The 27,251-nt window shown below is 36.0% G+C and overlaps 1 protein-coding gene across 4 annotated transcripts in view; it reads right to left on the bottom strand.

The window, feature by feature from the left end:
• The window catches only part of SLC39A10 (solute carrier family 39 member 10), a 78,966-nt gene that overhangs the window by 26,097 nt on the left and 25,618 nt on the right, over nucleotides 1-27,251 (bottom strand). For all 4 annotated transcript variants that reach the window (XM_003253874.4, XM_030802542.1, XM_030802544.1 and 1 more), the window contains exons 3-5: nucleotides 26,141-26,348; nucleotides 2,720-2,889; nucleotides 677-865 (exon numbers count right to left, since the gene is read on the bottom strand). In XM_003253874.4, coding sequence (XP_003253922.1) covers nucleotides 677-865; nucleotides 2,720-2,889; nucleotides 26,141-26,348 — 567 coding nt within the window. The remainder of the gene's footprint in view (nucleotides 1-676; nucleotides 866-2,719; nucleotides 2,890-26,140; nucleotides 26,349-27,251) is intronic.

Below are 27,251 nucleotides of genomic sequence, written 5' to 3'. Positions count from 1 at the left end.
ATAATATTTAATAGTTAGAGGGCACCAGGCATGGTGGCTCACGTCTGTAATCCCAGCACTTTGGGAGGCTAAGGCAGGTGGATCACTTGAAGCCAGGAGTTCCAGACCACCCTGGCCAACATGGCAAAAATACAAAAACTAGCCAGGCGTGGTGGTACGCAGCTATGGTCCTACCCACTCAGGAGGCCGAGGCACAAGAATTGCTTGAACCTAAGAGGTGGAGGTTGCTGTGAGTGGAGATCATGTCACTGAATTCTAGCCTGGGCAACACAGCGAGAATCTGTCTCAAAATAAATACATACATACATACATACATACATACATACATACATAAAAGTTAGCTGGGCATGGTGGCATGTGCCTATGGTACCAGCTACTCGGGAGGCTGGGGCAAAAGGATCACCTGAGCCCAGGAGGTCAAGGTTGCAGTGAGCCATGATCACAACACTGCATTCCAGCCTAGGTGACAGAGGGAGACCCTGTCTCAAACCAAACAACAACAACCACCACACATTTAATTTTAAAAAATCAAAGTCAGCTTTTTACTCTAAAGATTAGCTGTTACAAAACTGAGACTTAATACACACCAACATCATAATTAAGGAAAGCATATACCCAGAAAAGGATAATTTTTGTTTTGAGTTTTGTGGTATAAAATGAAATAAAAAATACTTACTCTTTGTTGTTTGTAGTGCTTAAACATTCTAATGCAGTGTTCAATGATAAATAGCAAGTAAATGCCTCCTAGAGCAACAAGTCCTTTCAATACAGCATCATATTCTTCCAAAAACTTGTTAGATTCATGTCCATGAGAATGTCCATGCCCATGTGCATGTTGGTGACTGTGATCATGTCCACCCTGAGACTATTAATAAGAACAAATAAAACTTCTAAACAAGTAATTGAAATGCTATTTAAAATTTTGAAATTATAATCTCCTAAATGACACAGAAAAAATAACTTTCAAGTTTTAAAGTGCTCCCCTAGATATTATCTCACTTAGTCTTCCATTTAATTTGCTTTACTCAGTTGTCCAGAATAATACCACATTTTACAGTAACTCAAAGACACCAACTCAAATGCCTATAAGAATAAGACACATACTACAGTGAGAGAATCAAGCCAGAAGTAATAATAGGGAGTGATGGGTTCTTTGTAAATTGAAGTGAACATGATCTACTTACATGCCAAATATTTAGTAAAAATGAAACAAAACACAAAAACTAATTCACCAGCAGTCACTTGTGATTCCCTGTAATCTAATTCTTTCTTAAACTGATTATTGTATATTTTTTCTTTTAACTTTTATTTTAAGTTCAGGGGTACAAGTGCAGGTTTGTCACACAGGTCAACTTATGTCAGGGGGAGTTGTACAGATTATTTCATCAATTTCTTCTCTTATAAATTATTTCAGAGGTAATAAGGTCGCTATCTCTGCATATACTGTGGAAAGTTAGCAAGAGGGTATCCTTAAATATGTAATTTTCTGTATTTTAAAGCTTTAGCAATCATAAATGTGTGTATAGAAAAGGTTATGTTTCAACATTATGAAATGTACAAGTATCACAATAGTAATCTTATAGAACATAAGTTAGATAACTGCACTTAAGTATCTTTCTTCGTTCTAAAATTTATTTGTATTCTTTTCCTGTTAACTAGTGGTCAACCAAAGAGATATCTAAACCTCTCAGAGGATCTCAGACCACTCAAAAAGGTAACAGCTAGGTTTAGTTAACCCTTCTTAATACAAAAACAAGTTGAACAGCACTTAAATACTGTTCTCACTTCAATAACTCTTACTAGGCCCAGTTCTAAAGGAAACTGTTGCTATTCTTGATGGCTAGTAGAAACGGTGAAACAAAAACTTCATATTCACAGCCTTAAGATTCATTAACCCGTTTATAAAAAAAAAAAGAAAAAGCAATGCTATACATTGCTGTAGATACTAAATCTGAAATTCTCAACCGAGAGTGCAGAAAAGAGGAGATATACACAACACACAAATACAATCCTGTCTCCCAAATTCTCTAGAAGGGAAATACTCAATACTTCAATTTTATATTTGGAAAAGAAAAATCCCCATTGTTTTCATAATTTGAAGTAAAAATAGTAAGATTGAATTAAATACTCTTAGCTGGTGATAGACAGCTATCTACCAATTGATAGGTTATAGACAGCAACTTTTAAAAAGGTTGGTAAGCATGGTACTAGGAATATAGGCTTGTGACCATATAATTAGAAGTGTCCCCAAAGAGAAGAAAAGGAGTGGTATGCCAGGTGAAAAGATAAATGCCCCCATGTATAAAGAGCTAAGTGTAAAACAGCGCACTGAGTCTATCTGCCTACTCCCGCTCAAAGATGCTGATGACATATCACCTACAGGCATAATCATTACAACATATCTTATGCATTTCTCCTAAAGGCTAACCTCATATGCTACACAGATAAAAAAGACCACTGACTGCTACTGATATTGCAAATTTTAATCCAATGAGTTTTTTTTTTAAAGACTATTGAAAGCAAACTTGACCTAATGATTCAATTTATTTAAAAAATATTGCTATTAAAACTCTGAAAATGGAGAAAAAAATACTTCATCCTATAAGCAAATAAAACAATACAAATACTAGATTACTGTGCTATAGCTTGCTAATGAAGGACCCTTTCAGCTTAAATATTTTTATTTTAAATTTTTAAAAACATTAAAAACATTTCTTACATGGGGCAGTAGATGAAGAAGGGCGTCTCCACTCATTGTTCCTACAGCTAATGCAACAAGGAATGTAAGAAGGAATTTGAAGCATCCTTGGTTAATGATAGGAACCAAGATCACGCCTAGCAAGGAAAGCAGGCTAATGACAGTGATAGAAATGATACCACAAATCCAGGCTGTAGAAAAGAAATTAAGAGTCAACATTAGTATAACAATTTAAACCAACAGACTACCAAAAAGAATAAAAATATAAGATAAATGAATCGTAGAAGGTAGACTATTTTACCCAGATTATGAAAGCTTTATGGCATTGTTTAAAAACAAAACAAAAATATGACATATAACTAACTGAAACATTTTTAAAAAGAATTAAGACACTCAGATCAAGTTATAAATAGTACCTTCAATGGCCCACGAGATTAGAACCAGTGACTTAAAATGACTGAAGGCTGTGATTCACTTAATAGCTAAACTATAAATAAAAATTTCCCGAAGTCTAAAGGCGGAGCCACAATAATAAAGCTGTTTATTTAAAGAATTGTAAAACTCACCTGAGAACATTAAAAAAGCCAAGTATCTATTTAATGTGTTATAATGTTTGTAAATCTTTCTAATACAGAGTTTAAGAAATGTAACATAGCCCCAAATGGAAATATATTCATATGATGAGATAACAAAAAAGTCTTATTACTGGTAGCTTTATTGTTACAAAGGTTAGTTCAGTCCTATTTTTCTTGTTTTTTTTTTTTTTCTCCACACCTGGTTCCAAACTCCCATTCCTCCAATTTGGGTTTCTGCAACAATTTAACACTTTAAAAAAAAGTCACTATATGATTTTAACTGGCTCAGAACACAAGAGAAATGTTTTCACAATATGACTTAAAGAAAAATAGGTATGGTGGGGAAGGGGAATTCTGTATACATGTCTTTATCTAGGTCATTCACAAACAGGTAAGACATCAGAAATATATGCCAGTGGTTTGGGGGCTGGACATTTTCACTACAATTTCTATTACTGGCCTAAAATGAAATAGAAATGTTATTAGTTTTTAAAATTCTGCTTATTTTAAGATCTATCTACAGAAAATCTCACTGAAGAGCAATAATTTTATGAAGATTTTAATCTAAAATACTATTTTTCAAATCAAATCTAAGAGGACTATAAATCTGCTGAAAGACTTTATATTAAGTCTGTGATATAATATTGAAAAAATACATCTCTTCATCAAAATAACTCAAAATTTTCAACAACAAGGAAAAGTAAAGATAGGGAGATGATACTAACTGTCCCACTAAAGGCTGAACTTTATCAATAAAACTGTTTTATCCAATGGGCATTGTATTCACAATATCCCGTAATGTTAACACTATAGCCAATACTCATTAGCTCAATTATCTCACTGAATTAAAACAACAGATCATCTATCACTAATAGAAGCTCTGTGGCTTCCCCTGTATCTTAAAAGATAATTACTATCACATAAATATAGGTAACCTAAGAGGCAAAATAAGATTCAAACACAACCAGTATTAGAGGGCTGAGGATCTACCCACTAGACTTGGATTCAATGGCTTCAATCCTTGCAAGGATTTTGGATTAAGGAAGGAGCAGGAACTCAATTCTTGAGGAACCAGGATCATATTTATTACAAAAATAATATATCCTGGTTAGTGGAAAGAAAGGATGAGGAGGATTGTGGCCCGGCGTGGTGGCTCACGCTTGTAAACAGCACTTTGGGAGGCCGAGGCAGGTGGACAGCTTGAGTCCAGGAGTTTGAGACCAGCCTGGGCAACACGGTGAAACTCCATATGGACTAAAAATACAAAAATTAGCCAAGCGCGGTGGCACATGCCTGTAGCCCCAGCTACTTGGGAAGCTGAGGTGGAAGGATCGCTTGAGCTTGGGCAGCGGAGGTTGCAGTGAGCTGAGATTGTGCCACTGCATTCCAGCCTGGGTGACAAAGTAAGACCCTATCTCAAAACAAACGAACAAACAAACAAACAAACAAAACACAGAGGCAGGGGTGGGGCAGTGATTGCTCTATTGTTGGGATGACAAACCACGGGGAACTGATGTCAAAAACCTTATTCTAGAAAGAAAAAATATATGCTCAAATAAGATTTACAGGCTAACTTAATGATCACCAGGCTAGTTTGTTTGTCCCGTTTATACACAGGAAAAATAAAATCAGTGGAAGAACTTAATGAAATAAGTCAGAAGTAGTCATAGGTATAAATTTTAGACACGAGGTCTTAATCAAAATGGTTTGTCAAAACTACTGCAGCTCTCTAGATCCAATCATATTGAAGAAAAAAATAGAGACTAAAAAGGACAGGGAACTTACAATAACTACATGGGACAAAGTGAGTTGGTAACAAAAGCATTAACCTGAAGATAAACTGTATCTTACACAGTAATATATAACTCTCCCTTTACAAATATATTTCTCCTTATTATTTTGGCAAAAATCTAATATAGAAGCAACTTTTCTAAAAGCAACAGCCTAAAAGCAACTTCAATTAAGAACTTGAAAATGTGCACTCTAAACTACTTGGAAAAGCCAGTATTTCATACTCTAAGATACTCTAGGAGAAAAAATAAAATGTGTTTACTTACTAATGTAAATATATGTGAATGGGGACTGCCAAAACTACAGACAAGACCCCGAATACACAAGATATACAGAGTAAACACCTGATAACCCTTTAGTTATTAGAAATTTTTATTAATCGGAATTATTTTAGCCAAGAATGCACTAGAATTAGTCACCAAAATTACCCAGTAAAAATATTTTAATGGCTCAGGGTCCTTTGCTTATGCCTGTAATCCAAGCATTTTGGGAGGTTGAGGCAGAGCAGCCTGGGCAACATGGCAAAACCCCATCTCTGCAAAAAATATAAAAATCAGCCGGGCGTGGTGGCATGTGCCTGTAGTTCAAGCTCCTTGGGAGGCTGAGGTGAGAGGATGGCTTGAGCCTGGGAGGCTGGGATTGCAGTGAGCCAAGATCATGCCACTGCACTCCAGCCTGGGTGACAGAGTCAGACCCTGTCTCACAAAAAGAGTTCTTTTGTGGAATAGTGTTTTGATAAAAAGAAAAAATAAATCAATAAATAGTTTCTGTATTACTTTGAACATTTTAACTCTTTAAAAATATTTTTCTATTTCTTTTAGAGGAAATATGTATAGCATACTTGCTATATAAAATATTTTAAAGACTACCTTCAAAAGATTTTTAACTGACTAAAAAAAAAGACCTAAATTCTAGGACTAAAATTGATCCTATATCTTTTGATAACTTTGTTTTTGCATATAAAACATAGAGGGCACAACTGGAAATATTATAACAGTTAATTACTCCTTCATATATAGATTGCCTTGATTGACAGAGTTGAAAATTATAAAAATATTTTCAAAGATGCCAATTATTCTGCCCCTTTAAAAAGAGAATCATTCTAAATTATTTACTTGTGAGTAGCTACTTGAACTGGCCACATACTAGCTATTGTCATATTATACTGCTAGAAAAAACTTTAATAATCTGGCATTTCTCAAACTGAGCTCACTGGTTCTATGAGATAGGGGGTATTTCAAAGGGGAAGGAGGAGAAATTTGATTATCAAGTAAGTTTTGGTAATGCTGAATTACACAGGTTCCTTCAGAGCCTCTAACAGTTTAACAAGCAATGTGAATCTCTGAAAGAAGAATACCGTATGCAGCATTTCCCCAACTTATCTGATCATGGAATTTATTAGTATAGGAGAGGGTCTTCAAAAAGTTCATGGAAAATGCATATTATGAAAAAAATCAATTTACTTGTGCCCTAATTGAAAAGGACCAACAATTAACAGCACAAACAATACTCAACACCACAGACATCTCAGCTGGTTGAGCTAACACAATTCTGACAGAAAAATTAAAGTTGAACAAACTTTCCACTCAACTGGTGCCAAAACTCCTGTGCCCAGATCAGCTGTAGACAAGAGAAGAACTTTCCGTAGAAATTTTAAACAAGTGGGAGCAGGATCCTGAAGTATTTCTTTGAAGAATTGAAGAAGGAAATGAAACATGGCCTTAATAGTATGATCCTGTAATTAATGCCAATGAACTGTATACTTAAAAATGGTTAAAAGAGGAGGATTCTGGAAAGACTGTGGAGTAGGAAGCACCAGAAATCTGTATGCCCCCTAAACTGTAAATGAACTCAAAATCTGTCTGTTAACTACTTTGGAACTCTGTAGTCTATTGAAGGCTTGCAACTTCTAGGGGAAAGCTTGATGGTAAAATGTGGTTAATTTTGATCAATTTCAGCTCTTAGTTTAGTGGCAGCTACCCATCTGCCACCCTTAGTCCTTTGAAAGGAAGCTGTGCCTGGTGTCCTGAATCAATCTACAGGACCCTACAATTACAGGAGCTAGAGTAGACAACATGTATTTTGCTTGCAAATATTGAGGATCTGTACTCTGATCACTGATTCTGATCACAGAAGTACAGACAAAGAGACAGGTGGCCATGTTGCTGTACCTCTCCTCATTTTTGCAAATCTCTCTCCTGGCTAAAGTGACTTCCAGGGGATTTAAAAGACTAGCACCTCTTTTTCCTCCCTTCTTTTTTTCTCTTTTTTCCCTTTTGGGAGCCAGACAATAAATATTGGAAAATTAAAAAATAACTGCATACTTGGAGAAAATTAGAAAGTAATCATGCATGCCTAGGGAAAAGCACAGGCTCAAAAAGGACCTGTGAAGATAGGCTAGGTGCAGTGGCTCATGCCTATAATCCTAACACTCTAGGAGGCTGCAATGGGAGATCACCTGAGCCCAGGAGTTTGAGACCAGCCTGGGCAACATGACAAAAACCCATCTCTACTAAAAATACAAAAACTAGCTGGGCATGGTGGAACATGCCTGTAGTTCCAGCTACTCTGGAGGTTGAGGCGGGAGGATCACCTGAGCCCAGAAGGTCAAGGCTGTAGTGAGCCATGATCATGCCATTGCACTCCAGCCTGGGTGACAAAGTGAGATCCTGTCTCAAAAAAAAACAAAAAACAAAAAAAACTGTGAAAATCTTATGTTTATACCACAGAGACAGCATAAAACAATAACCCTCCCCAACCCAAATTAATAACAAACAAACACAATTTAACAAGAAAATAGCAAACCCTGGGGAAGGGGAAGAATCTGAGTTCCAGAGTTAGCATATTACTAGAATCAAATGTCCAGTTTTCAAAAAACCAGAAGGCATACAAAGAAACAAAAAAGCAAGGCACATTCAAAAAAAAAAAAAAAAAAAGACTGACAGAAACTGTCCCTGAAAAAGACCTAATGGCAGATCTACTAGACAATGACTTTAAAACAACTGTCTGAAGGATGCTTAAAAAAAAAAAAAAAAAAAGTCAAGAAGATAATGTATAAACAAAATGGAAGTATCAATAAAGGGGTAGAAAAAGTAAAGATAAATCAAAAAGAAACTCTGGAACTGCAAAGTACAATAACTAAAATGAAAAATTCACTAGAGAGATTCAAAGGCAGATTTGAGCAGGCTGAAGTATCAGTGGACTTGAAAACAGGGCAATGGAAATTACTGACGCTGAAGAACAGAAAGAAAAAATATTGACTAGAAATGAACAGAGCCTATGGGACCTGGAGGGTACCACCAAGCAGACCAACATCCATATACACTGTAGAAGTCAAGTAAGATGAAGTGGGGGGAGTAGGGGGGGGGGGGGGACAGCAAGAATATTTTAAGAAATAATGGCTAAAAACTTCCCAAATTTGATGAAGGGCATGAATATAAACATCTAAGAAGCTAAATGAACTCCAATAAGAGGAACTCAAGAGACCCACATCAAGACATATTACAATCAACTCTTGAAAGACAAAGAGAGACTCCTAAAAGCTGCAAGAGAGCAACTCATCACATATAAGAAGCTCTCAATAAGATTACAAGCAGATTTCTCAACAGAAACTTTGTGGGTCAGAAGGCAATAGACCGATATATTCAAAGTCCTAAATGAAAAAACAAAACTGTCAACCAAGAATCCTATATGCTGCAAAACTGACGTTCAAAAGTGAGGGAGAAACTAAGACATTCCCAAGTAAACAAAAGCTGAGGGAGTTTGTTGCCACTAGACTTGCCCTGTAAGAAATAAGAGAGTCCTTCAGGGGGAAAGGACACTAAACAGTAACCTGAAAGGTGTGGAGATGAAGTTGTAAAGGAGCAGAATTTTTGTATGCTATTGAAGTTAAAATGATATAAATTCAAATTAGACTGTTTTAACTTCAGGCTGCTAAACGTAATCCCCATAATAACCACAAGAAAACAGCTATAGAATATACACAAAAGGAAATGAAAAAGGAATTTAACCTTTTCACTACCAAAAAAAGTCAACTAAACACAATGGAAGACATTAGCAGTGGGAATGAAGGACAAAAAAAGCATTAAGGCATATAGAAAAACAAACAGCAAAATAACAGAAGTCCTTCCTTATCAGTAATTACTTTAAATGTAAATGGATTAAACTCTCCAATCAACTGACAGAAATTGACAGAATGAATAAAAACATGAGTCAACTATATGTTATATACGAGACTCACTTTACATCAAAGACACAAACAGGTTGAAAGTGAAAAGATGGAAAACGATATTCCATGAAAATAGTAACCAAAAGAGGGCACGGGTGGTTATACTAATATCAAAGTAGACTTTTTTTTTTTTTTTTTTTTTTTTTTTTTGAGACGGAGTCTCGCTCTGTCGCCCAGGCTGGAGTGCAGTGGCACAATCTCCGCTCACTGCAAGCTCCGCCTCCTGGGTTCACGCCATTCTCCTGCCTCAGCCTCTCTGAGTAGCTGGGACTACAGGCGCCCGCCACCACGCCCGGCTAATTTTTTTGTATTTTTAGTAGAGACGGGGTTTCACCGTGGTCTCGATCTCCTGACCTCGTGATCCGCCCACCTTGGCCTCCCAATGTGCTGGGATTACAAGCGTGAGCCACCGCGCCCAGCCAAAGTAGACTTTAAATCAAAAAAGGTTACAAGAAACAAGGAAGGACAGCGATAAAACAATTATAAACATTTATGTACCTAAAAATAGAATATCAAAATATACAAAACAAAAACTGTCACAAATGAAGGGAGAAATAAACAGTTCTACAACAATAATAGTTGGAGACCTCAGTACTCTACTTTCAATAATGAATAAAACAGCTATCCAGCAGATAGGCAAGGAAATAGAGGACTTAACACAATAAACCAACTAGATCTAATATACAGATAAGGAACGCTACTCAAAACAGCACTAGAAACATTCATCAGTGCACATGGAACATTTTCCAGGATAGACCATGTATTAGGTCGCAAATTAAGTCTCAACAGTTTTAAAAATATAAATATAATACAAAGTGTCTTCTCCTACCATAATGGAATAGTTAGAAATCAACTACTGAAGTAAAACTGGAAAATTTACAAATTTATAGAAATTAAACAACATATTCTTAACAAGAGGATCAAGGAAGAAATTACAAGGGACATTAGAAAATACTTAAGAGACAAATGAAACAAAACCACAACCAAAACTTATGGGATACATCTAAACTAGTGCTAAGGGAAATAAAGATAATTATTAACACTCACATGAAAAAACGAGTAAGATCTCTAACCAAAAACTTAACATTACACTTAAGGGACTAGAAAAAGAAGAACAAAATAAGCCAAGACTAGCAAAAGGAAGAATATAATAAAAATTAGAGCAGAGGTAAATGAATAGAGAGCAGAAAAACAAAATCAATGAAACCTATGGTTGACTCTTGGAAAAGATCACAAAATCGACAAACCTTTAGCTAGACTGACTAAGAAAAGGAGAGAAGATACAAACTACTAAATTCAGAAATTAAAGTGGGAATGTTACTACTGCTTACAAAGAAATAAAAAGGATTATAATAGAATACTATGAACAGCTGTAAACCAACAAACTGGATAACCTGTATGAAATGGACAAATTCCTGGCAACACAAAACCTACCAAGACTAAATCATGAAAAAACAGAAAATGGGAATAGACTATAACTGGTAAGACTGAATCAGAAATCAAAAATCTTCCAACAAAACAAAGTCCTGGACCTGATAAATTCTACCTAACATTTAAAGAAGAACTAATACCAATCCTTTTCAAACTGTTTCCAAAAAAATCAAAGAGGAGGTAACACTTTCTAACTCATTCTATGAGGCCAGCATTACCCTGATACTAAAGGTATCAAAGACACTACAAGAAATGACAACTACAGACCAATATCCCTCATGAACACAGATGTAAAAATTCTCAAAGAAAAAAAAAACTAGCAAACAAAATCCAGCAACATATTAAAAGGATTATACAACATGACTAAGTGGGATTTATTGCTGGAATGCAATAAAAGTTCAATATATAAAAATCAATATGTATTAACAGAATAAAGAAAAAAACACCCACGTGATCATCTCAATGAACAGAAAAAGCACATGACAAAATTCAATATCCTCTCATGATCAAAAGACTCAACAAACTAGGAACAGACAGAAACAACCTTACATAATAAAAGCCATATATGAAAAACTCACAGCAAACATCATACTCAATGGTGAAAGACAAAGCCTTTCCTCTAAGATGAACAAAACAAGGATGCTTGCTTTCATCACTTCTATTCAATATAGTACTGGAAGTTCTAGCCAAACAATTAGGCAAGAAAAAAATTAAAAACATCCAATTTGGAAAGGAGTAAGTAAAATTACATCTGTTTGCACTTGATCTTACATGTAGAAAATCGTAAAGATTCCACACAAGCACTTGATTCTTCAAGTTGCCTGCTTGGCCCTCTTCCAAGTACTCTGCTTTCTCTAATAAACTCTCACTTTTCTTAAAATAAATTCTCTGCTGTGTTTAAAAAAAAAAAAAAGATTTCACACAAAAAAGTATTAGAATGAATTCAGCAAAATAGTGGGACACAAAATTAACACAAAAATCAGTTGCATTTTTATATATACTAACAATGAACAATCTGAAAAGGAAATTATGAAAACAATTCCACTTACAATAGCATCAAAAAGAATAAAATACTTAGCAATTAACTTAACCAAGGAGGTAGAAGACTTGTACAATGAAAACTACAAAACATTCTGACTGGTGTAAGATGGTATCTCATTGTGGTTTTGATTTGCATTTCTCTAATAATCAGTGATGTGGAGCTTTTCTTCATATGCTTGTTGGCTGCACGTATGTCTTTTATTGAAAAGTGTTTATTCATGTCCTTTGCCCACTTTTTAATGGGGTTGTTTTTTCTCGTAAATTTGTTTAAATTCCTTATAGATGCTGGAGATTAGACCTTTGTCAGATGCATAACTTTGCAAAATTTTTCTCCCATTCTGTAGGTTGTCTGTGTACTCATGGACACATAGAGGGGAACAAGAGACTGAGGCCTATTCACTGAAGGTGGGGAGGGACAGCATCAGGAAAAATAACTAATGGGCACGAGGGTTAATACCTGGGTGACTAATCTGTACAACAAAATCCTATGACACAAGTTTACCTATATAACAAACCTGCATGTATAACTTGAACTTAAAAGTTAAATTTAAAAAGAGTAAAAAAGAAAACTACAAAATATTGCAGAAAGAAATTAAAGAAGACAAATAAATGAAAACATACCCCAAGTTCACGGATTGGAAGACTTAATACAGTCATCACTTGGTATCTGCAGAAATTAGTTCTAGTTAGTACCCCCCTACAGACACCAAAATCTGTGGATGCTCAAGTGCCTTATGTAATATAGCATAATAATTGCATTTAATCTATGCACATACTCTCTTATATTTTAAATTATTAAATTATAGTTGATCATTGAGCAACATGGGTTTGAACTGTGAGGATCCACTTAATACATGGATATTTTTCTGACTTGGCCACCCCTGAGACAGTTAAGACCAACAGATCCCTCCCTCTTCCACCTCTGTCCTCAGCCTACTCAACATGAAGATAATGAGAATGAAGACCTTTATCATGATTCACTTTCATTTAGTGAACAGTTAATACGAATAATGAATAGAAAATCCTAAAGATTCCACACAGGCACTTGATTTTTCAAGTCATCTGCTTGGCCCTTTTCCAAGCGTACTATACTTTCTCCAATAAACTCTCACTTTGCTTAAAATAAATTGTCTGCTGCATATCCTGACAATTAATAATAAATTCTACATAAATTCCTTATGATTTTCTTAATATATTTTCTTTTCTCTAGCTTATTTTATTCTAAGAATATACAATATATAATAGATATAACATACTGTTGACATAAATTGACTATATTATTGGTAAGGCTTCTGGTTAACAGTAGGCTACTAGTAGTTATGTTTTGGGAGAGCCAAAAGTTATACACAAATTTTCGACTACACAGGGATTGGCACTGCTAATCCCCCCACGTTGTTCAAGGGCCAATTATAATATCTAACAATATAAATGCTATGCAAATAGTTGTATTGCTTTTTGTGTTATTTTTTATTCTTGTATTATTTTTATTTTTTCCCCAAATATTTTTGGTCCTTGGGTTGGTTGAATCTGCAGATGCAGAACCCACAGATATTAAGGGTGGACTGTATTGCTAAGATGTCAATGCTGCCCAAGTTCATTTACAGATTCAATGCAATCCCTATTAAAATCCCAATGATAGGTTTTGTTTTTTTTTTTTTTTTTTTTTTTCAGAAATAAAAAATAAAAAACATCCTAAAATTCATGTGAAACTGCAAGGAACCCAAAATAGCCAAGATAAACTTGAAAAACAAAAACAAAACTGGAGGACTCACACTACCTGATTTTAAAACTTACTACACAAAGCTACAGTAATCAAAACAGTACGGTAACGGCATAAAAACAGACATACCAATGGAATAGAAGAGAGAGCCTGGAAATAAGCCTTCAAATATATGGTTAAACGATTTTTGACAAGGGTGCAAGATCATTTAATGAGAGAAAGAACAGTCTTTTCAACAAATGATGCAAGAAAAACCAGATATCCACATGCAAAAGAATGCAGTTGGACTCTTATTTAGCACCATACATAAAAATTAACTCAAAATGAATCAAATACCTAAATTAAATATATGACCTAAAACTATAAAACTCTTAGCAGAAAACTGGGCAAAAGCTTCACAACATTAGATTTGACAATTTCTGAAAAATGAAACCAAAGGCACAGGCAAAAACAAAAAAATACAGACAAATTGGATTTCATAAACATTTTAAAAATTTGTGCATCAAAAGACAATTATGGATTAAGATGGCGGATAGGAGGCTGGAATAGCTTGCAGCTCCTGCTGGGACAGAGGAGCATGTGGAGACTCACATCGTGAACTTTTGCTCCAAGAACTACCACAGCAACATACCAAAAAGCTGAGAGACTTCACAGACCTTTGGAGGAACTGGATTGCCTCTGCAGGCTCCCTGAGACACCAAAAAAACTGTGAGTCCACTTGCTTTCTCAGTGGGGAGGCTGGTGACCTGGGGCAGATCTCAGTCCTGCTCACTGGCTGCCTGGAAATAGACTCGGTGCTTCTCTGGGGGAATGGTGGGAGTGAAACCCACCTTTAGGACTGCAGGTTGTGTGGGAGTGTGGTGAGGCCTGTGACTGCCAGTGTTCCCCCATTTCCCTGGTGACCTGTGTGACTCAGCAGAGGCAGCCATTATCCCCCTGGGAACAAAACTCCATTGGCCTGGGAACCACATCCCCATCCCCCACAGCGGCCACAGGAAGCCCCACCCAAGGAGAGTCTGAGCTCAGCCATGCCTATCCCTACCCCAACCTGGTGGTCTTTCTCTACCTGCCCAGGTTGCCAAAGACAAAGTGAGACAGCCAGGTGGGAGGAGGTCCCCGGAAAAACTCCAACTGGCTTGAGCACTGGGAGGAATGCGCACTGGGGTGGAGCCTCAGGAAGTTGCCTCCCTTTGCAGCTGGAGGAGCCTGGCTCCCCTTCTTCTTGTGTGGAACCTGGGATGCCTACCTGCGGGGCGAGAAGCACTTTAGCAGGGACTCCTGCCCCGCGGAGAGTCTGTTTTCCCCATTTCTTTCTTTCACTCAATAAAACCCTGCTTTGCTCACCCTTCAAACCCCATCTGCGAGCCTAAATCTTCATGGCCGAGGAAGGACAAGAACCACATCTTTGGCTGAATTAAGGAAAAGTCCTGCAACAAAAGGACACAATCTCTTGGGAGCTCTATAGCCCCACCCACTGCCTGATGCCTGATCCTCCCTATCCAACTGCAGCTGATGCACTCTTGAAAGCGCCACATCCTGGCTGGATGCCAACCAACACAAAACCAGAGCGCCAAACAAAAATACAATCAAGGACCTTCACAGTGTCCATTTCACTCCCCTGCTACCTCCTCAAGAACAGGTGCTGGCATCCACAGCTGACAGACCTGAAGATGGATCACACCACAGGTCTCTTTGCAGACACTCCCCAGTACCAGCCTGGAGCCCAACAGCTCTCTGCTGGATGGCTGAACCCAGAAGAACAAAAACAATCCTGTAGCTCGGGTCTCCCCTAAGGAAAGGGGGAGAACACCATATCAAGGGAGCACCCAGTGGGACAAAATAATCTGAACAGCAGACCTTGAGTTTTGACTTTAATACTCCACTGACAGCACTAGACAAATCATCAAGACAGAAAGTCAGCAAAGAGACAATGAACTTAAACTATACCCTAAAACAAATGAATGGAACAGATATTTACAGAACATTCTACCCAACAACTGCAGAATATACATTCTATTCATCAGCACATGGAACACTCTCTAAGATATGCCATATGACAAGGCACAAACAAGTCTCAGTAAATTTAAGAAAATGAAAATTTTATCAAGTACTGTCTCAGACCACAATGGAATAAAACTGGAAATCAACTACAAATGGAACACTTAAAGCCATACAAATATAAGGAAATTAAATAACCTGCTCCTGAATGGTCATTGTGTCAACAATGAAATCAAGAGGGAATTAAAAAATTATCTGAACTGAGCGATAATAGTGACACAACCTATCAAAACTTCTGGGATACGGCAAAAGCAGTGCTAAAAGTGTATAGCATTAAATGCCTATTACATCAAAAAGTCTGAAAGAGCACAAATAGACAATCTAAGGTCACACTTCACAGAACTGGAGAAGCAAGAACAATCCAAACCCAAACCCAGCAGAAGAAAAGAAATAACAAAGATCAGAGTAGAAAAAAATGAAACTGAAACAAACAACAATACAAAAGATAAATGAAACAACAAGTTGGTTTTTTGAAAAGATAAATAAAATTGATAGACCATTAGTGAGATTAACTAAGAAGAGAGAAGATCCAAATAAGCTCAATTAGAAACCAAAAAGGAGGTATTACTGCTGATGCCACAGAAATACAAAAGATTACTCAAGGCTACTATGAACACCTTTACACACATAAACCAGAAAACCTAGATGAGATGGATAAATTCCTGGAAATATACAACCGTCCTAGATCAAACCTGGAAAATATAGAAACACACCAATAACAAGCAGTGAGATTGAAACTGCCAACAAAAAAGAGTCCAGGACCAGACAGATTCACAGCTGAATTCTATCAGACATTCAAAGAATTGGTGCCAATCCTACAGACACTATTCCTCAGGATACAAAAGGAGGGAATCATCCCTAAATCATTCTATGAAGCAAATATCACCCTAATACCAAAACGAGGGAAGGACATAACAAAAAAAGAAAACTACACACCAATATCCTTGATGAACACAGATGCAAAAGTCCTCAACAAAATACTAGTGAACCAACTCCAACAGCATATCAAAACGGTTATCCACCATGATCAAGTGGGTTTCATACTAGGGATGCAGGAGTGGTTTAACATCTGCAAGTCAATAAATGTGATACACCACATAAACAAAATCAAAAACAAAATCACACTATCATCTCAATAGATGCAGAAAAAGCATTTGACAAAATCCAGCATTCCTTTACTATTAAAACCCTCAGCAATTTTGCTGAGAAGGGACATACCTTAAGGTAATAAAAGCCATCTACGACAAACCCACAGCTAATATTATACTAAATGGGAAAAAGTTGAAAGCATTCCCTGAGAACTGGAACAAGACAAGGATGCCACTTTCACCACTTCTATTCAACATAGTAGTGGAAGTCCTAGCCAGAGCAATCAGAGAAGGGAAAGAAATCAAGGGCACCCAAATTGGTAAAGAGGAAGTCAAACTGTCACTGTTTCCTGATATGATCGTGTACCTAGAAAACCCTAAAGACTCATCCAAAAAGCTCCCAGAACTAGTAAATGAATTCAGCAAAGTTTCAGGATACAAAATTAATCAGTAGCTCTGCTATACACCAACAGCAACCAAGCTGAGAATCAGATCAAGAACTCAACCCCCTTTACAACAGCTACAAATAAAATAAAATACTTAGGAATATACCAAACCAAGTATGTTAAAGACCTCTATAAGGAAAACTATAAAACAGTGCTAAAAGAAATCATAGATGACACAAACAAATGGAAACACGTCCCATACTCATGGATAGGTAGAATCGATATTGTGAAATTGACCACACTGCCAAAAGCAATCTACAGATTCAATGCAATTTCCATCAAAATACCATCATCATTCTTCACAGAAATAGAAAAAAAAAATCTTAAAATTCATATGGAACCAAAAAAGAGCCTACATGGCCAATGCAAGACTAAGCAAAAAGAACAAATCTGGAGGCATCACATTACCTGACTTCAAACTATGCTATAAGGCCATAGTCACCAAAACAGCATGGTACTGGTATAAAAATAGGCACATAGACCAATGGAACAGAATAGAGAACCCAGAAATAAAGCCAAATACAACCAACAGATCTTCAACAAAGCCAACAAAAACATAAAGTGGGGAAAGGACACCCTATTCAACAAATGGTGCTGGGATCATTGGTAAGCCATATGTAGAAGAATGAAACTGGATCCTCAGCTCTCACCTTATAAAAAAATCAACTCAAGATGGAGCAAAGACTTAAATCTAAGACTTGAAACCAGAATATTGGAAACACCCTTCTAGACATTGGCTTAGGCAAAGACTTCATGCCAAGAACCTAAAAGCAAATGTAATAAAAACCAAGATAAACAGACAGGACTTAATTTAACTAAAAAGCTTTTGCACAGCAAAAGAAAATAATCAGCAGAGTTGACAGAAAACCCAGAGTGGGAGAAAATCTTCACAATCTATGCATCCGACAAGGAACTAATATCCAGAATCTACAAAGAACTGAAACAAACCAGCAAGAGAAAAACAAACAATCCCATCTAAAAGTGGCTCAGGGCATGAACAGACAACTCTCAAAAGAAGATACACAAATGGCCAAGAAACATATGGAAAAATGATTGACAACACTAATTACCAGGGAAATGCAAATCAAAACCACAATGTGATATCACCTCACTCCTGCAAGAATGGCCATAATCAAAAAACCAAAAAATAATAGATGTTGCCATGGATGTGGTGAAAAGGGAACACTTTTACACTGCTGGTATGTAAACTAGTACAATCACTATGGAAAAACAGTGTAGAGATTACTTAAAGAACTAAAAGTAGATCTACCATTTGATCCAGCCATCTCATGACTAGGTATCTACCCAGAGGAAAAAAAAGTCATTATACAACTAAAATACTTGGACACATGTTTACAGCAGCCCAACTTGCAATTCCAAAAATATGGAACCAGCCCAAATGCCCATCAACCAACGAGTCGATAGAGAAAATGTGGTGTGTATATATATCATAGAATACTACTCAGCCATAAAAAGAAATAAAACAATGGCATTTGTAGAAACCTGGATGGAACTGGAGACTATTATTCTAAGTGAAGTAACTCAGGAATTGAACACCAAACGTCGTATGTTCTCACTCATAATTGGGAGCTAAGCTATGAGTATACAAAGGCATAAAAATGATACAATGAACTTCGGGGACTCAGCGGAAATGGTGGGAGGGGGGTAAGGGATAAAACTACACACTGGGTACAGTATACACCGGTTGGGTGATGGGTGCACCAAAATCTCAGAAATCACCACTAAAGAACTTATTCATGTAATCAACTCCACCTGTTCCCCCAAAAAACCTATTGAAATAAAAACTAAATTTAAAAACAAAGACAATTATCAACAGAGTAAAAAGGCAATGCATAAAATGGGAGAAAATATTTGCAAATCATATATCTGATAAGGGATTAATATTCAGAATATAGAGAACTCCTGAAATTCAACAACAAAAAGAATAACCAGATTAAAAAATGGGCAAAGAACTGTAATAGGCATTTTCTGAAAGGAGATATACAAATTGCCAATAAGCACATGAAAAGATGTTCAACAGCACTAATCTTTAGGAAAATTCAAATCAGAACTACAATGAGATACCACCTCACACCATTAGGATGACTACTATCAAGAAAACAAGTGTTGGCAAAGATGGGGAGAAACTGAGAGACTTGTGCACTCTTGGGGGTAACGTAAAATGGTACGGCCATTATGGAAAATAGTACGGCAGTTCCTCAAAAAGTTAAAAATAGAATTACCATATGATAGGGCAATTCCACTTCTGGGTATATAACCAAAAGAATTTAAAACAGGGTCTCAGAGAGAAAGAGAGATGCCCATGTTCACAGCAACATTCTTCACATTAGCTAAACTGTGCAAGCAACCCAACTGTCCATGGACAGATAAATGCATAAGCAAAATGTGGTATATACATGCAATGTAATATTATTCAGCCTTAAAAAGGAAGGAATTTCTTTCTTTCTTTTTTTAGAGAGTCTGGCTCTGTTGCCCAGTCTGGAGTGCAGTGGTGTGATATCGGCTCACTGCAACCTCTGCCTCCTGGTTCAAACAATTCTCCTGCCTCAACGTCCCGAGTAGCTGGGATCACAGGCACCCGCCACCACATCCAGCTAATTTTTGTATTTTTAGTAGAGATGAGGTTTCACCAGATGGTCAGGCTGGTCTTGAACTCCTGACCTCAGGTGATCTGCCCAACTCAGCCTCCCAAAGTACTGGGATTATAGGCGTGAACCACTGTGCCCAGCCAGGAAGGAATTGCTGATGCTACAACATGGATGAACCTTGAGGACATAATGCTAAGTGAAATAAGCCAGTTACAAAAAGGCAAATAATGTATGCTTCTATTTATATGAGATGCTTAATCAAAATCATAAACATAAAGACAGTAGATTGATAGGTCCCAGGGTCTGGGGAGAGGGGGAAATAGGAGTTACTGTTTAATGGGTATAGAGTTTTGGTTTTACAAGACGAAAAGAGTTACGGAGGCAGATAGTATGGATGGCTGTGTAACATTATGAATGTATTTAATATCACCAAACTGTATACTTAAAAATGGTTAAAATGACAAATTTTGTTACCATATTTCACTACAGTAAAAAAAATTGGAAAAAAAATTTGTTAAAATGGCAAATTTTATGTTACATAATTTTACTACAGTTTAAAAACATTTATATAGCTAAAAATGGCAAAGTTAAAACTAAACCCAAAGTCCTCTTTCTTTTTTTTTTGAGACAGGGTCTCACTCTGTTATCCAGGTTGGAGTGCGGTAGCGTGATCACAGCTCACTACAGCCTCAACCTCCCAGGCTAAGGTCATCCTCCTGCCTCCGCCTCCCAAGTAGCTGGGACCACAGGCATGCACCACCATGCCCAGCTAATTTTTTCAAAAATGTAAAAATTATTTATAGAGACATGGTCTATGTTGCCCAGGCTAGTCTTGAACTCCTGGCCTCAAGGGATGCTCTTGCCTCAGACTCTCAAAGTGCTGAGATTACAGGTGTGAGCCACTGCTCCCAGCCAGTCCTCTAATTTTTAATCCACTGTTTTCTCCACTAAATCATCACAGTCTTTTCAGAGAATCCTTGGCCAAATGATTTATTTATGACTCCTGTGTTTACCTCATAGAGGTGGATTCACAGAAAAGAAAATAAAAAAATATATAAAGTACAATTAAACATGAAAGTAGGAAGGATTACTAACTTTATTAATCCAAATAGCAGTCCTTCTAAATTTGAGCTAATTAGGATAGAGGCAGACAGGCAAAAGAGTATCTCTACCTTGACAAAACAAACTTATAACTATATAAAATTATCAGAATATATTTATTTCAATGCCAACTAAAAGTATACATAAGTAGCAAGGTTAATTATTTATTTTGCATGTAACACACATTGTCACTTACTCCTGCCAGTCCCAAATAAGGAGTAAAAAGCTAGATTTCCCTTTTCAGATAAATCAGAAAATTTCCAGATATTTTCTGCAGATTGCAACTATTCCTGGACAACTATTTCATTAGGAAAACAGTCCTATTATTCTCCTATGTATACATCATTACAAACATGTTTTCTCATCCTGAATTATTAATTTTAAAAAAACTTCAGCTTTCGGCCAGGCACGGTGGCTCACGCCTGTAATCCCAGCACTTTGGGAGGCTGAGGCGGGCGCATCGCAAGGTCAGGAGATCGAGACCATCCTGGCTAACATGGTGAAACCCTGTCTCTACTAAAAATACAAAAAAACTAGCTGGGCGAGGTGGCGGGCACCTGTAGTACGAGCTACTCGGGAGGCTGAGGCAGGAGAATGGCGTGAACCCCAGGGGGCGGAGCCTGCAGTGAGCTGAGATTGCACCACTGCACTCCAGCCTGGGCAACAGCGAGTCTCCGTCTCAAAAAAAAAAAAAAAAAAAAATTTTCAGCTTTCTAAAACCACTACAAATTCAAATGATAGTTCATTCTTCTAACAACTTGGAATCTTCCAACGAATAATCCTTTTGACCTATGAGCAGAAACGTGAAGTTGTTTTGAACTTACTGTACTAAAATACTTTCCCATGTTATTTAAATACTTTATTTGTAGAATTTATAACATTTAAATTTAAGCTTACATAAACTCTATCCTAATTTCCTACACGTAGGAAAAAAAAGCAATGATGGTAATAAAATTGTTTTGATTTCTAACCAAATTGTTGTGCGTTTTAATCACAATTCATTTGGTGTAAAGCAACAACAAAACAAAAGGTATCTTTTAAAAACCTTATATAAAACAATATACAAACTATTAAATACCACTAATAAATGTTTTATTTATATGTACCCAAGATACCATATGCAATAAAAAAGCGCCAAATGTCTGAAACAAGCTTCACTTATTCTGCAAATTGGGTTGCTTAAAATGCTAAAGGTCTTCAAGCTTAGTTATTCACTGACTCCCTTTCTCATTATCTAGAGAGAAAATGCATTCTTTTAAAAAGAAGCGCTCATCTGTGGAAACTTTCTAATTAACTTGGTTCAAAGCATGTGCAAGATGGCAGTTTTCTACACTGCTTCAGCATTTTAATTGACAGAAAATGCTTAGCAGCCTATTCACAACCCCCCTTGGTAATTAAGCTAGGGTCAACTCTATGACTAAATGAGCCAATCTTGTGAAACAAACGATTTCTACCATACACAGTATATAGCATATTAGGTTTACAGCAGTCTTTGAACAAAGTTAATGAGGTAGTAGCTGTGCCACTATGGGAGATTTATATAGAACAAGTTAACCTTTCTTAATGGTGCAGTAGTCATTAAAACTAATTACTAGCAGGGCATTATCTCTAACAATTATTAACATCTATCAGCACATAATTAATTCAAGCTGCATTTCTAACAATGCTAATAACCACCTGCAAACAACTAATCAATATTCACTATTAGTAACATATTTGTTTTCAAAGCGAGTACAATTTCCTCTAAGGCTTTTTAGATTGAATAAGCTGTAACTTTCAATATTACTATAGTCAAACATCTGTCAACAGCTTCATTACAATATACTGATTATGGCAATATTACAATACAGACAACTCTCATTAAAAGTCATAATCCACAGGTAACATAACAACAGAGAACAAGAATCTTTTCAGAAGCCTTCAAAATAAGAAAAAAAAGCTATTAGTTTTAACTTGAGATCAAACAATCTTGTCAGTCTCCGTTTTTCTCTGTAAGGAACAAATAAATCTATTTTATTTTTAATTAAGTTTAATCTCAGACCTAGCTTCCCCTTTCTCCTGCCACAGTGAGAATTTACAGGCACCTGAGAGGGACTAGGCCTCTCAGGGTGCTTATTCATCCACCAAGATCAATAAGCACGAAGTCAAGAAAGAGGACAAATTTATCTATTAAAAGATTAGAATTCAAATCTAGTTCAAAGCCCCACTTTCTCTGCTTTCACTCATCTTACCAGAGAGCCCCACTTGTTTATCAAGAAGACCATTCTTGGATTTTGTTTTAAACCACCAACTTATCTATACTTAAAACAATACTTGCAAATCTGTGAAAATACTACTAAAAATACTTCTATAAAACTCGCCTCATTTCTCTGCCACTTATATTCCAGCAAAGCACTCTCCAAAACCTTTTCAGGAGGAAACAGTAGAACAGGAAGTATAAGAATTACAGCACAGTGGTTATGATTATATGTTGTAGAAGGAGAATACCATAGTTCATAGCATGGCTCTGCTACCTGGCAGCAGTTTGTGTGACCTTGGGCAAGTTACCTGACTTATTCTCTAAGCCTCCTTTTCCTCACCAAATGAAAATAAATAAAAGTGCCTGTATAGTGGGTTTAATAAATTAAAAGAAATATCCTTGTAAAAATGTTTAGTACAGCACATGGTAAAGTCCCAATAAACATAGGTTTTTGTTTTGTTTTGTTTTGAGACGGAGTCTCACTCTGTCGCCAGGCTGGAGTGCAGTGGCGCGATCTCGGCTCACTGCAACCTCTGCCTCTCGGGTTCATGCAATTCTCCTGCCTCAGCCTCCCGAGTAGCTGGGACTACAGGTGTGCACCACCATATCCAGCTAATTTTTTGTATTTTTAGTAGAGAGCATAGGTTATTATAATTAATTTATCTAGTCTAAATTTATTTTCCTGTTGCAAAGATATTAACCAGAAATAGAAATGTAGGTGCCTAGAAGACTTTACTTTTTATGTAATAATATTTCCTTTTACTTGTATGTCTATCTCAAATAAAATTCTTATATATTGGAATGGGATGTCTACCTTATTCCTACGCTATGAAATGTTTAAAAATTCTGTCCTCTCAATCCTTTATTATGCCAGAATTCAGTTTTAAGTCCATATTCATATATATCATTTTGCTCATTTTAATTACTATCCTCTAAAGCCACCCTATCTTTGGCATTTCATCTAGAACTGTGTTCACAGTAATTCCGTCATAGTTTTTCATTACTTTATGGTAAAAAAAGTTCATGAAAATCCAACTAATTTTGAGAACATTCATTATCAAAGTATACCAGGCTAACTGATACATTCACATAATGATCTTCAAAGACACATTTCAACAAGTATCTTTCCTGGATTATAACTGAACGCTTATAGACTAATATTAAGCAATTGTATTCATTCAATCAACGTAAGAGCTTAGAAGGTTTAGTCACTGTATTAAAGCAACTAAAGTCCAACAAAAACAGATTAATTCCATTATTAAGATCCCCCAAGATCTATACTATGAGGGAGACATCTAGAGGTGTCAAAGAAGGGAACATAATTTAGCCTAGGATGGTCACTAAGTTTACCCGGAGGAGCCAGTACTTGGTCTGAATCTTTGAAGAATCAGTCGTCAGTCAGGCACGGGGGTTTAGAAAGTGAAGAGGAAGAAAGACATGGGAGAAAAATGGCACAATCTGTTATCAGTAGTTTATTATGGTTAGAACTAAGAGAAGAGAAATGAATGATGAGGGGTAAGAATGTCAAGGCAGGCAGGGAGGATCATATTACGGAAAGCCTTGTGGGCCAAGTAAAGGGCTCTGAACAATACAGCATGATGCAGTTTCCTAAAATGTATGAGAAAAAAATATAACTAGCACATCACATCAAATCCATGTTCCAGAGATATAAAATATATATATTAGTGATAAAATACAAAGTATTAAATGGTGTAAAGATATATGGGAAAAATCACAAAGGTGATACCAGAACTAACTTAATTTGGAAGACAATGTCATAGGGATTAGATACTCAGAGGTTTCATCAGACAAACCTTAGGGTTTGTGGACTCTGTCAGTTTCCTTATCTTGTTTTTAAAAACAAGAATCGTAATATGTCCCTCCCAGGATTACGGCTAAAATTTAGTAAAAAAAAAAAAAAAAAAATGCATTTAAAACAGCACATAAGATAGCAAAATGGTTACAGGACTGAATCCCAGTACTACCACTTATTAGCTCTGAGATATCAGAAAAGTTACTGGGAAGAGTAACATTACCTATTTCATAAAAGTGTTGTGAGGAGTAAATGAATTCAGCTTAGAACAGTGTCTGCAATGTGTGTTTAAGTAAATAAGATTTAAAAAGTATGTATTAACAAAATGTTAGCTATCACTATAAAGAAAAAATTCTGTGTCAGAATCTCTTTGCATTTTAGAAAGATAAATCTAGTTTAAGTGCTAAGAATGTCCTGCAAGGGGACAAGAACACAGGGAGGGAAGGTTATGAAGTTATTTCAACAATCCAATAACCAAGAAAATCCAGAATTGTTACGACAGAGTGGATGGAGTTAGAAGATACTGAAGAGATAGCTTTAACTGGACTTCATACCTGATTATAGAACGGGAAAAAAAGGAAAAGAAAAAAAAGAGAAAAAGAAAGTCAAAGGGTTCTACATTTTATCAAAAGAATGAAATGTAATGATATTTGGGATCCATTAAGGGGTACAAATTTTGTGTGGAGTGTAAGTTTTGAAATATTAAGTGGGAGGCACCTGTTAACACCAAGGTGGAGCCAAGTGGGTACGATGAAAAAGAGTCTAAGAGAAATTTTAAAATAGTTTTGGTTTTACCCTAGTTGAAGCTCTCTAGAAATACCCATAATAAAGTTCACGTGCCAAGTTTATTAGGCATTTCTCAGACATTCCTGGAGTTTACACACAGTAGCTTCCCTTTTTATGTCTTTAAAATTTTAATCATCTTTGCCTTTCAACAGAGGCACCCTGATAAATGTTAAGTAATTAGAAGAACAAATAACTTTATTTAGGGGTCCCATTATTTATATTTGCTCATCAAAAATAATCAACTTATCACAAATCTATATTTCATTTTTAATCTAGTTCTCCGTCCATAGCAAAATATCCCTTTGTAATATACCAGAAGACATAAATAAAACACATTGTGCCCCCTGTCTTCCCCCAGTTTCTTTTAAACATGCATATCTAAACCTGATTAAAATATATTTAAAGTCTGACAACAAACGAAAGCCAATAATTTAGGATCATTTTCTAATTCAACTATAGTTTAAAAAGTAAGTACAGGTACTATTTTAAGGAGAAAAAACTTAAAATCTCTCTTACCTGATGCCCCTATATTTGCCTCATCTTCAGGAACCAGGTTTTTATCCTTATTTATATCTTCAACTAAAAGTTTGTCAAAATGCTCAATACAAAGTCTGCTGTCGATTTGATATAACAACGCAGGGCAAAGGTATGTAAATAAATCAGTTGAGATGGGAGAGTTGGCACCATGACCATAGTATTTTAATAACTGAGTGACGTTCAAACACTGCAAAGAAAGCGATAAAACAAATTAGAGTGTCTTTAAGGAGATTATGCAAAAAAATAAATTTCTGCCTAATAAATATTCTAAATATTACTTGCAAATAATCTGTAATACATAGGTATCTATTACAAATAAAACTTTTTAATAAGAATTTGTAATAGGGATACACTCAACTATATTACCCAAAACTTTTCATGGACTTTAATAATTTTTCTACTCCAACACATGAAAGATAATGACTTTCTGTCATGGATAAGGATGACTCACAACTATATCCCCAAGACTCTCATAGGATGATGAGAAAAATCATTTCCCTAGCAAATTGCAATCATCGGTGACTCAAGATCCTTATCTGTGAAACAGATTAAATAGATTTAGAGTACTTTAATGGCTTATATTAAAATATACCATAATATAGACATTTTCATTGCCAAATGCACTCCAAAAGCATATTGTTTTGGAAAATTCTAGCCCAATGTCAGTTGATAGGAACAAAACTGGAAGATAAAAATAAGGGCAGCTTCATCCACTGGTACTTTAAAAACAAACAAAAAAAAGTAAGCTTAAAACTGATTAAAAAGGAGAAAGAAAAAAATAATAAAAAACAAAACAACGTAGAAAACAAATAGCAAACAAGTTTGGATCCATCATATGGTTAAAAACAAGTATCTAAAATTACGGCAAAAGAGATTGGCACTGTCCCTTTGTCACATATATCTACTTTGGTTGCATGCTTGTTTATTGACTTGCTACCTCACTATATGGCTTTATCTATGGCACACACACAAAAAAAAACCATCAAAAACTAAAATCAAAACCTATAAACACACAAAAATGATTCTTAGTTTTTTTTTTATTTTTATTTTTTCATATTTAGCACCACTTAATTGCTTTTGATCTTCTTAG

Source organism: Nomascus leucogenys, chromosome 22a (genome assembly GCF_006542625.1).
Source record: "Nomascus leucogenys isolate Asia chromosome 22a, Asia_NLE_v1, whole genome shotgun sequence".
NCBI lineage: Eukaryota > Metazoa > Chordata > Mammalia > Primates > Hylobatidae > Nomascus > Nomascus leucogenys.
Note: the sequence above shows the minus strand (reverse complement) of the source record. Positions and strands in the feature narration are given on the sequence as shown.